Raw genomic sequence first — 11,734 nt, forward strand, 5'->3', positions numbered from 1 at the left:
AACGGAGGAAGCTCCAAGGAAGAAGGAGGGGATAAAAGGAGACGTGTATGAGATGATTCCACCCAAACCTTTCCAACGCGGACCCCCTCTTAATAGTACGGCTTTCCTACGACTCAAATCCACCAAAAAGAAACGTAGAAAAGACACCGTCTTCGTCAGTCTTCGAGGGGCACCCAATCGTCTTGTGCCTAGCAGAGAAGAGTCTGGAAAGCTCATGGCACACGATTAGTCCGCAAATGCGTTGTCATCAATCACCAAAACACTCAGGGATAAATATGACCTTACAGACATGTTGGTGTCTATGTATTCACACATGTATTACAATTTCCGGATAACACAATTATAGCATGAATAAGAGGCAATTATCATGAACAAGGAAATATAATAATAATCCTTTTATTATTGCCTCTAGGGCATATTTCCAACACATCTGCCCTAGGGTTTGCCCCCTTCCCTTCTTGGAGGCGCCTTGGGCCTTGGTGGGAGGCGCCCCAGCCCACCTAGGGGCTGGTCCCTTCTCACTATTGGCCCATGTAGGCCTCCGGGGCTGGTGGCCCATCCCGGTGGACCCCCAGACCCCTCCAGTGGTCCCGGTACACTACCGGTGATGCCCGGAACACTTCCGGTGGCCAAAACCATACTTCCTATATATCAATCTTTACCTCCGGACCAAACAGCCCCGTAGGGATAGATCTTTAAAATCAGTGGAGATGGAATGTTGATGTTAAAATCAAATTTTGGCAGTATACTTATTCTAAATGAAATACATTATTTTACCAACTAAATCACCCCTAAAAAATTGTGTGCAAATTAGAAAAAATCCTGCAATGAAATTTATGTATTGTTGGCAACGTTTTTTTCTTGCTGTTTTTTTTTGAAACTGTTTTTTTTTCTTATTGCTAAGGGAATAAAAGGGACACCCCAGGGGCTGCCTAGTCTGACACGTTACTTAGAGTCTTGGACCTTGCCCAGCCCAAAGCAGCTCGGCGGCGCTCTAGGGTTTGCTCGATTGGCCCGGCGGCGGCGGCGGCCGAATTGGCGATGGCATCTGTAGAGGAGTTGGAGTTGGAGGATGAGGAGGAGGAGGAGGTGGAGGGCTTAGAGCCTTTATTGTATGACCAGGCAAAGTGGGTGGCCTGGGCGGTGGAGGAGAAGGAGAGGTCCCGGCGGGAGGAAGAGGAGAAGGCTCGGAAGCGGGAGGAGAACCGGCGGAGAAGCGAGGCACACGACAAGGTCATGGACTCCATCATCGAGCACGATCCCAAGGTGGGGCGCGACGTCTACACCCGGTTTTTCCTCAGGGACTTCTCCATCTTCAACATCGACGAGGAGTGTAAGTGGCCTCTCATTTTCTGAAGCTGTAGTAATTTTTTCTGATTGACAGTAACTGAATTACGTTACAGTAGGACGTCTCTCACCTGTATAATCCTCTGTCAGGAGAATCCTCTGACATGCCATGTTGATTGATTGTTGATGCATAGCAGTAAAAAGCAAATCTCAGTCCGTTTACTAGATTGGATTCAGTTTCAATTAACATCAGGAACTCACTGATTTGGCTAAAACTGAAATTAACTTCCTACAGATGGTGAGATGATAGTTTCCTCTTGAAGTTAACAGCGAATCTCAATTCATATACATAGATTTGATTCATATGTTTATCGCTTAACAACAGGAATCACTGATTTCGCTAAAATTTAAATTAACTTGGTTCGAATGGTGAGATGATAGCTTTCTCTTGTAGTTAACTCGCAAGTCAAAATAAGAATATTAGATGGTTTAACTCAGTGGGATATAAACGGGAAAAACACAAACTGGAGCTTTTTATTGTGATGAAATAATCTGACAGATATATTTTGTTTATTCGTCGCAGCGTCTGTCCCTCCAATGCGATACACCGATAGTATCTACCAAGATGAATTTGGGCTAGAAGACTCTGCAAACATCCTCTCCGTCAGCATAGTCTCCTCAGATGTAGGCTTCCCAGTCAATGTCTATGGCCGTGTCATTGCCAGAGACAGCATTGACTACAAGTGCATTTATCTCTTTCACCGCAATAGAGATGATTGCCAGCATCTCAACAAGGTACATCCTTGCTTCTAAGTTCGTTCCCAAAGGGTTTTGCTTTATTCCATGATGCATTTAATATCAACTGTTAATACTTAATGTGCATCTAAATGGAGTCATCTTCTTGCTGGTGGTTGTCGATCCAGATAATCATCTGCATATGAATGCAGTAGCTTTTATGGCATGCTTTCAATCTTCATTTTGAGCAGTGTTTGGATGAGCATACTCTAACCTCTCGTGCAATTCTTTTCATAGGATGGAATGCTGATTTTAACTGGCCCATATCGAGGTCTAGTGCTGGTTGATTTCATCTATCTAGAGATAGATCTTAAAATAAGGGAAGAAGGAGTTCCAGACAGGCCATTTAGCAAGGGTCTAATAAGCATTGATGGCCGAGTACTGTCTAGAGAGAAAGATGTCATGGTTAGAAGTGAAATCCTTGAGAGCTGGCTCAGCACTACGGAAGTGAGATTCGCAACTGTTCTCAACGCAGTCGAGTGCACCATTGAAATCAAGCTTCTTGAGGGCCGTTTCAAAGGAAATATAATAGTTGGCATCTCAGATAAAGATCGCAATCTGGACACTGAACAAACAATTGTGATTCATGATAGCAGGACAGATGGCATGGTGACAAGTGATCAGAGTGGAGTTATCAAACTCCGGCGAAGTGTCATTACTATCTGTCTAGAAAGAATGCTGGTGTTTCAGATTAATAATAATAAGGCTGCTGGCGGTTGTGCTCAACGAACCTTTGATTTAACACCGGGCCGCACTGGTGCAGATGAATTGGAAATTATGTGTGGTGCTGTGAAGTTTGGATTCAGGGTCGTCTGGTCCTTGATGGACTTTAGACTGTAATCATCTGCCTTTATAAACTAAGTTGAACTAAGTTATATCGCGAGTCAGTGATGTAATGGATAAGTAGATGTAGTGGACTGGGTTATATCGTGGTGTAATGATGTAATGAACTAAGTTAATCATGGTGTAATGATGCAGTGAAAGTTAATCGTGATGTAATGATGTGGTGCACTTTATATTGTTGTTATTAAGTAATTTGACTTGATGACTTATAAGTAATGATGTAGCGAAGTTATATGTATTATGGTGGTGTATTATGAATTTGTTGGCTTAATTTTTTGCCCTAATTAAAGTAGATTAGTGCACTTGGCGTATTGTTGACAAGTCTTAGGCAGAAATATGAATATATGTCACTGTTAAGGGATTCTCTACCATATTTATTTATGGTTTGTATTGATTGCTCATGGTCACTTCTTTGTTATCTAAATATCCTGAAAATTAAAATATTTGCAAGATGGCTTTGCAGTGCATTTCTGTGCTATTATTCTTAACTAACTTCTGAAGTACAACCTAGGTTCAACTAGGAAGGCAAGAGGCACCTGCATATTCTCAGTTCTAAACCACATGTTTGTTGGGAAGGAGTGTCCTGCCTGAGAAAGCACATGCATGTGTTCAAGCCAATTTTTCTGGTACATAAAAAATTGAAGGATGTTTACAAAGGAAACGATCTTCAAGACACCATGCCGCCAGAGATACTTTTTCTTCTTCCCATGTTCTCTTTTATAAACTGTGTTGGTTTTGGGCTACTGGCAATGCCTCTACATATGCATATGTGGATATGCAAATTTAGAGCATTTCCAGCTGTGCCCCCAACAAGGCCCCCCAGACGATTTTTCGGCCGCCGGCACCAAAAAATCGGCTCAGTCGCGCCCCCACGGGCCCTCGCCGGCTCGGGCCGAAATTGGCGCCGGCGGACCCAACCCGAACCCGGTGTGCTGGGGACGCTCGGGAGCGCCGGGCGAATCGTTTTTGGCGCGAAAGAGCCGCGGGCCCTCCTTGCCAGCGACTCGTCTCGCTTCTCGCCGCTTCGTTGTCCTCATCGCCTTGTTTCTCGTGGTGAATCAATGCCAAAACTGCCGCGCGCTGCCGCACTGATCAGCCTCCGCCATTAATGCCTCACGGCGGCGCAGCGAAGGCGTGACGACGCGCGTCCCCGCGCATGCCACGCGTAGACGAGGCGGCCACGCGTGCTCGCGCCGCCTCCGCCTATATAAGCCGACCCCAGTGCGTCGGTGGCACGCACAGAGTCTCCACCGCCGACGCGCCCTCTCTCCCCTTCCTCCCTCTCCCCTCGCCGTCCAAGTTCAAAGAAATGGTCAAACGATTCCCAGGCGACGGCGCGGCGGCGAACGGCATCGGCTGCCGCCACCTTCACGAGGACGAAGCTCGGCTCCTCTTCGAGGCCGAGTACCCGGTCCCGCCGGACAAGCGGGTGCCCGGGGCGTGGAGAATCAGCGCCGGCAGGGTCCCGGTGCCACCACCGCCCACCGGGGCAGCGCGGCGTGCGAAGATCGCACGTATCCGCGCCTCTCTGCCGCGGGCGGCGAGGGAGGGGCCGCGCTACGTCACCGACAGCCCGCTCTGAAAGCCGTACTTCTGCCGCCGTCAAGCCGAGCAGCTCGAGGCCACCAACGGCGTCGTGCCCTCCGGCAGGCTCAACTCTGAGGGAGGCGCCGATGGTGGGGCGTGCCCAGCTGCACGCTGGAGGCCGTCTTCGAGTACATCGAGGGCGGCAACACGCCGAGGCTGGAGTACCCCTTACCCCGTCCTTCTCTCGCCGCCGTGGGAGCTCGTGGACGCCGAGGCGCATGGACCCCGGGGCGTCCTCCTCCTCGTCCGGTCAGTCGACCGGCTCTCCCTGCCTCCGCCCCGTCAAGTCGGAGCCCCAAGACACGTCCGTCAAGTCGGAGCCCCAGGACACGCCTGTCAGCCAGCGCACCCGCAGCTCCAGTGTCCGCATCGCCGACTACACCCCCGCTTCTGGGCGCCTCGTCCTCGTCGCGCCCAAACCGGAGCCCAGCCTCCCCCTGAAGTACGAGGAGATAGCCCGGCACGGCTTCTCCAATGCGGACTATGTTGCAGGGATACCGCAGAGAAGTGCCGAATCAGTGCAGGATACTGCACCGGAACGGGGATACGCCCAGATACGCGTGGGATACGCGTGTCCATACGTATCACATTTTTTCGAATTAAAATAAAGAAAAAAAATCGGAATACGGCTGGGACACGCATGGGATACATCAGGGATTCGTAAGGGCCTGCTACCACTCGACTCTGCAGCCCATCAGACGGCCTAATCGATTGGATAAATAAACCTAATCGCTGGAATCTTTCCTCTCGCCGTCACATGGCAGTTGCCAAATCGCTAGACTCGATAGTTTCGGCGCATCTCCAGGCTGCCCTTCGGCGCCGCCGACCAGACCTCACAGTTCGTCTCCATTCTTCAAGTCTTTGCCATCCGGAATCTGTACGCAAGTAAGGTTCAATTCATTGTTTCAGGATCTCTGTTTTTTTGCATGATATGGATTAGGATTTAGGGCAGAACGAAGGAGATCTAGCTATCTATTTTTCTCAACGTTAGGCAACGTCAATCCTCTGTTAACAAGTATACCAATCCTAAATTACCCCCTATGGAGATACTCATCCTCCCAAAGAAATTGTTTTTTGGTTATGATTTTTTTATGCATTTGTACATATACTCGCTGTATCCCCGTAAGTCTATTTTCAGAAAATGCCGTTTTCCCGTATCGCCGTATTCGTATCCCCGTACCCATATCCCCGTACCATGTAACATAGGATGCGGACGCCCTACAGTGGGCGCGTGACGACTACCTCTGGACTGAGATGGCCCGGCAGACCCGGGCCCTGGAGGAGATCGCCGCCCGCAAGCGTGGGCGCGAGGACGAGCACGGCGTCGTGATCCTCGACAGCGACGACGACGAGGATGCCGCCGGATCGTCCAACCCGCCGCGCCAACCAGGGGAGGGTTGCAGCAGGGACGGCAGCCACGGCGGAGGCGGCGACGACAACGGCGGCGGCGGCGGCGACTACACGCGGTTCTACAGCCTCCTCGGCATGTAGAACTGCAAGGGCGGCAGCCGGCGAGGAGCGGCGAGGCGAGCGAGACGGCGAGCGGGCCTAGTAGTGTGTTTTTTTCTTTTTGTAAAATATTTTAAATATGTATGAGTGGGCGTGTTTGTGCCGTGTTTGGTTGAATTTGCTTTGAAGTCGTCAAAATATGTATGAACTCGCCCAAAATGGTTGAATTTGCGTCATGTTTGTGCTGTTAAAAAAAATTCCGTGGGCGCCGCGATTGGGTGGCATCACGCCCCCAACGCGCGTTTTGCGCCGGTGCGCCCCCAGGGAGCGATTTTTAGCGCCTCCTGGGAGGCCAACGGCTGGAGATGCTCTTAGGACATCTGTAATGATTTTTCTGCTAAATCAAGTATATTACCTAGGGCATACATTTATTTTCCCACTAAATCAAGTATATTACATAGTGCCGTTCCTGTCATTCGTGAATGTTAACAATTCATGATTTTTACAGTATATGATTTTGCTCTTAAGTTATGCATGAGTGTAATTTCTTGTTCTAATATGCTAGTGCCTGAAGTAGATGTTGACAAGAAGTTTACTGGAAAATGCTGGAATTGCTGACTTGGCTTCATGGATTTAGAACGATGAGAGGATAAAGGTCAATATGTTGTAATATTTGCCACTTCAATCTGAACTTCTGAATGATTGCCATCTCTACCTTGAAAAACCCTTTTTTTGTAACGCTCTTGATGGTTTGGCCTAACTAGCTGTGTTGAACGCATTGATGAGCACCAAGAGGCATGCTTCTCCTGACCATATTTTAAGAAATGATCAACACTTGATCGATTTTCTGTGAATCATTATTCAAACAGCACAAAACAAAGGTTCATCCTGTCTTCTGTTCTTTCACACCTTGAGGGCTGTTATGAAACCAGTGGACTGGTAACAATTGAAGATGGTAACTTCAAATAAAATGGACTGGAATCACGGATCTTCAGGCCCAGTAAATAAATCTGGAGTTATAGAACATCAGAATTATAATACGTTGAGCATGAACTGAAAACCTGAAATAGTATAGAACAGAACATCACAGGAGATTGACTTGATTAATGCTTTCCTCACTGCCACTGCCACTTATTTCCTCACTGTTTTTGCTCCAAGCAAATGGACAACCAAGAGAACGGACAAAATGAAAAGAAATTTTCTTTGGAACGCGAATGAGGAGGCTAAGGGGAGGGGATTACGTTATCTACCAATTTTTTGTACTTCAAAAGTTGATAAATTTAAATAAAAAACTCTGTACGTGTGTGTTTGAATAGCAGACTTTCATTGGTGGGCTCAGTACCTGAAGCATTTTGTTCATGCATGTTGTACCCCTTAATTTTAGACATATTTGAGATTTTTTGTTGTTATACAGGTTTTCTATAATAATCTGCCATGTAAATTTCAAAACAAAAGAAGTGCATGCTTCAAGAAGATTCAAATCTTCCTACACAAATGTTGAGTCACCAAGTGAAAAGCTAATGGAGGGGCAGGGTCGAAGGTGCACTTGGGGTTTTGTAAGACATGCATTAGGCTGAAATATAAACGTCCTGCGTTATCTAAATTCGTGAAAATTTAAATATTTAGAATGTGGATATGCATTGCATTTGGTCGCTGTTATACTGAACTAACTTCTGATGCCCAACCTGGGTTCCCAGTTCTGAACCGTCAAATCCATCAACTTCCATTAGGAAGCGCCTGTATGTACTTGGTCTTGTGCAGTGCCGCATGTTTGTTTGGAAGGAGGAAGTGGCTTTATTTTCATAATATCCATGTTTCCTGTTCAAGTCAATACAGAAATTGGCTGGTACATAAGAAATTTAAGTATCTTCTTTAAAAATGATCTATATGGCACCATGACGCAAGAGGTACTTTTTCTACCCATCTTCTCTTTTCTAAGCTGTGGTAATTTTTTGTTCTATATGCTACTTCAGTGAAGTCAGTGGTGATGAGATGTGCATCGGACAATGTTGGAATCTCTGGCTCGGCTACATGGATTTAGCATGATGAGAGGATAAAGGTTGGTATGTCCTAAGATTTGCTACTTCAATCTGAACTTGTGAATGATTGCCATCTCTACCTGCAAAAACCGTTGGTTGTAACACTCCTGATGATGTGGCCTAACCAGCTGTTTTGAACGCATTGATATGATGAAATTATGTTTTGACTTCAAAATGAGCACCAATAGGTTTATCAATTTTCTGTATCATAATTTAAGAAAATGAGCACCAAGAACTTCTCCTGACCATAATTCAAGAAATGATCAGCACTTGATCGATTTTCTGTGAATCACTATTTAAACAGCACAGGACAGTCAGAACTGATGGAAGCTGACACGCTTACTACACAAAGAGGTCATGTATATGTTCATGCTGTATTTTGTTCAGATGCTCTACTCTACACCTTGAGGGCTGTTATGAAACCAGTGGTAACAACTGAAGATGGTAACTACAAATAAATTGGACTGGTATCAGGGATCTTGAGGGTCAGTAAACAAAATCTAGAGTTATAGATAATCGAAACTATAGTCACTGAACATGAACTGAAAACGTGAAATAGTATAGAGCAGAGCATCATAATGTGTTTTCTTAGTTTTCATATACCGATTTGATGCTTCAGAGCAAACATTGATGCTTAGCATTGTCAATGACATGGGCGGATCTAGTGTGGGGGTTATGAGGGCCATGGCCCCCACAAACATTTTGCAAAAAGTTTTTTTTACTAGTGCATGCATATGCATATATCCATTATATTAATTTTTGGTGTAGCCTAAATACTCCAGAACTTCAATCCTTTGTAATGTCGCCTAAATACTATGATAAATCTTTTTTTAGTTGGTTGGACAAACCTTCTGATTGCAGTAAGGTCGTAGACAATGTAAACTTATTTTAATTTTAATAAAGCTAGCCATAATGAGCATCTCATAGGAAAGAAAGTGACCTACAAGAAAAAAACGTGCTAACACCTTTTAACTTGGGTGTTGGCGCGAACCAATCTGTGGTTGGATGGTTAGAGAGACTGTGGTATCCCCAGCCCAGTAGGGTTTAAGTCCTGGTGCTTGCATTTATTTCTGGATTTATTTCAGAATTTCCGGCGATGCGTATTTAGTGGGAGGAGACGTTTCGGTCGACGACAAGGTTTCTACATCAGAGACTTCGTAAATTTCAAGATGATATGCCGGCTCAGTCTTTCAGAGATGTTCATATGAATAGGATGTGCGTGTGTGCGTTCATAGAGGTGACTGTATGCACGTGTATATGAGCGCTTGCGTCTTGTACTGTGTTCAAAAATAACTTGAGCCTTGGCCCTCCCAAATCTGAAACGATATTAAATTAAATTAAAGTTCACCGGCCTTAGCCCAGCCCAAAGCAGCAGAAGTCTCGAGCGCGGCGACTAGGGTTAGCCTCATCGACCTCGGCGGCGGCGGCGGCGGCGGCGACTGGGTTACTCGTGGCGACGGTGGCTTGGGATTCATGGCGCAGGTAGAGGAGGAGGAGGTCATGGACATGGAGCCCCTCTTCTTTAGTGAGGCGTACGTGGAGAAGATGGTGGCGGATGCGGAGGAGGAAGAGAGGTGTCGGCGGGAGGAAGAGGAGAAGATGCGGAAGGAGAAGGAGTACCGGCAGAGACGCGAGGCACACGAAGCGGTCATGGACTCCATCATCCAGCACGATCCCAAGGTTGAGCGCGACGTCTACACCCGGTTCTTTCTCAGAGATTTCTCCGTCTTTGACATCGACGAAGAGTGTAAGTGGCCTCCATCTCCATCCTTGCTTGTTCTTTTCTTGTTTAATATGTCTAAATTTCTGATGTCTGGAACTGAATTACGTTACAGTAGGATGCCTCTCACCTGTATAATCGTCTATTAGGAGAATCCTCGACATGGCATGTTCATTATTGATGGATAGCAGTAAACAGCCAGTCTGAATTTATTTATATGGGTCATAAATCGCGGATTTGACTAATATCTTTCTAAATTTCTGATGTATAGGATCATAGCTTTCTCTTGAAGTTAACTCAGTAAGTGAAATCCGAATATAGATGGTTTAACTCAGTGGGATTGAAATGGGGAAAACACAAACTGGGGCTGTTTATTGTGATGAAATAATTTGATTGATTTATATTTTACTTATTCATTGCAGCGTCTGTCCCTCCAATGCGATACACCGATAGTATCTACCAAGATGAATTTGGGCTAGAAGACTCTGCAAACATCCTCTCTGTCAGCATAGTCTCCTCAGATGTAGGCTTCCCAGTCAATGTCTATGGCCGTGTCATTGCCAGAGACAGCATTGACTACAAGTGCATTTATCTCTTTCACCGCAATAGAGATGATTGCCAGCATCTCAACAAGGTACATCCTTGCTTCTAAGTTCGTTCCCAAAGGGTTTTGCTTTATTCCATGATGCATTTAATATCAACTGTTAATACTTAATGTGCATCTAAATGGAGTCATCTTCTTGCTGGTGGTTGTCGATCCAGATAATCATCTGCATATGAATGCAGTAGCTTTTATGGCATGCTTTCAATCTTCATTTTGAGCAGTGTTTGGATGAGCATACTCTAACCTCTCGTGCAATTCTTTTCATAGGATGGAATGCTGATTTTAACTGGCCCATATCAAGGTCTAGTGCTGGTTGATTTCATCTATCTAGAGATAGATCTTAAAATAAGGGAAGAAGGAGTTCCAGACAGGCCATTTAGCAAGGGTCTAATAAGCATTGATGGCCGAGTACTGTCTAGAGAGAAAGATGTCATGGTTAGAAGTGAAACCCTTGAGAGCTGGCTCAGCACTACAGAAGTGAGATTCACAACTGTCCTGAATGCAGTCGAGTGCACCTTTGAAATCAAGCTCATTGAGGGGCTTTTTAAAGGAAATATAACAGTTGGCATCGCGGATAAAGCTCGCAAGCTGGACAATGAACAAACGATTGTGATTCATGATAGCACAGCAGATGGCGTGGTTACAAGTGATGAAAGTGGAGTTATCAAACTCCGGCGAAGTGTCATTACTATCTGTCTGGAAAGAAATGTGATGTTTTGCATAAATAATGAGGCTGCTGGTGTTTGTCCTGAACGAACCTTTGATTTCACTCCACGCCGCACTGGTGTAGATGAAGAGAAAATTACGTGTGGTGCTGGGGAGTTCGGATTCAGGATTGTCTGGTCCTTGATGGACTTTAGGCTGTAATCCTGTGACTTGGTAAACTTAGTTCTGATGTAATGAAGTGATGCAATGATGTAGTGAACTATGTTAATCGTGATGTAATAATGTGGTGCACTAAGTTATATTATTGTTATTAAGTAACTTGATGGATTATAAGTAATGAGTAGCGAACTAAGTTATTATATATTATGCTGGCTTGTTATACCAAATTTGTTGGCTTAATTTTTTGGCATAATTAAAGAAGATTAGTGCACTTGGTGTTTTGTTAGACATGTATTAGGCGGAAATACGAACATTTGTCACTGTTAAGGGACATTTCTACCATATTTATCTGTGGTTTGTATTGATTGCTCATGGTCACGTCTGTGTTATCTAAATGTCCTGAAAATTTAATTATTTGGAAGATGGCTTTGCTTTGTGTTTCGTTGCTGTTATTCGGAACTAACTTCTGAAGCACAACCTGGGTTCAACGAGGAAGGCAGGAGACACCTTCATGTTATCTGTCCTGAACCACATGTTTTTTGGGAAGGAGTGTCTTTCATGAGAAAGTGGCTTCATTTTTTGATC

At 45.3% G+C, this 11,734-nt stretch overlaps 2 protein-coding genes across 2 annotated transcripts; both read left to right on the top strand.

The window, feature by feature from the left end:
- Positions 1 to 958: 958 nt before the first annotated feature.
- On the top strand, positions 959 to 3,113 carry LOC125540796 (uncharacterized). Its single transcript, XM_087542622.1, has 3 exons — positions 959 to 1,333; positions 1,871 to 2,082; positions 2,320 to 3,113. Exons 1-3 carry the CDS (start codon positions 1,042 to 1,044, stop codon positions 2,920 to 2,922), a joined length of 1,107 nt encoding a protein of 368 aa, XP_087398748.1. The 5' UTR covers positions 959 to 1,041; the 3' UTR covers positions 2,923 to 3,113.
- A 6,274-nt stretch (positions 3,114 to 9,387) lies between these two features.
- Positions 9,388 to 11,389, top strand: LOC147988536 (uncharacterized). Its single transcript, XM_087542665.1, has 3 exons — positions 9,388 to 9,747; positions 10,143 to 10,354; positions 10,592 to 11,389. The coding sequence occupies exons 1-3, from the start codon at positions 9,474 to 9,476 to the stop codon at positions 11,189 to 11,191; spliced, it is 1,086 nt and encodes a 361-aa protein (XP_087398791.1). The 5' UTR covers positions 9,388 to 9,473; the 3' UTR covers positions 11,192 to 11,389.
- Positions 11,390 to 11,734: the final 345 nt, after the last annotated feature.

The sequence above is a fragment of the Triticum urartu genome, chromosome 1A (genome assembly GCF_056163025.1).
Source record: "Triticum urartu cultivar PI428250 chromosome 1A, HENAU_Tu73, whole genome shotgun sequence".
Taxonomy (NCBI): Eukaryota; Viridiplantae; Streptophyta; class Magnoliopsida; order Poales; family Poaceae; genus Triticum; species Triticum urartu.

Coding starts and splice junctions, on each gene's coding strand:
- LOC125540796 (XM_087542622.1), top strand. CDS start 1,042: ATGGCATCTGTAGAGGAGTTGGAGTTGGAGGATGAGGAGGAGGAGGAG. Junction 1,334..1,870: donor CTTCAACATCGACGAGGAGT/GTAAGTGGCCTC, acceptor TATTCGTCGCAG/CGTCTGTCCCTCCAATGCGA. Junction 2,083..2,319: donor ATTGCCAGCATCTCAACAAG/GTACATCCTTGC, acceptor TTCTTTTCATAG/GATGGAATGCTGATTTTAAC.
- LOC147988536 (XM_087542665.1), top strand. CDS start 9,474: ATGGCGCAGGTAGAGGAGGAGGAGGTCATGGACATGGAGCCCCTCTTC. Junction 9,748..10,142: donor CTTTGACATCGACGAAGAGT/GTAAGTGGCCTC, acceptor TATTCATTGCAG/CGTCTGTCCCTCCAATGCGA. Junction 10,355..10,591: donor ATTGCCAGCATCTCAACAAG/GTACATCCTTGC, acceptor TTCTTTTCATAG/GATGGAATGCTGATTTTAAC.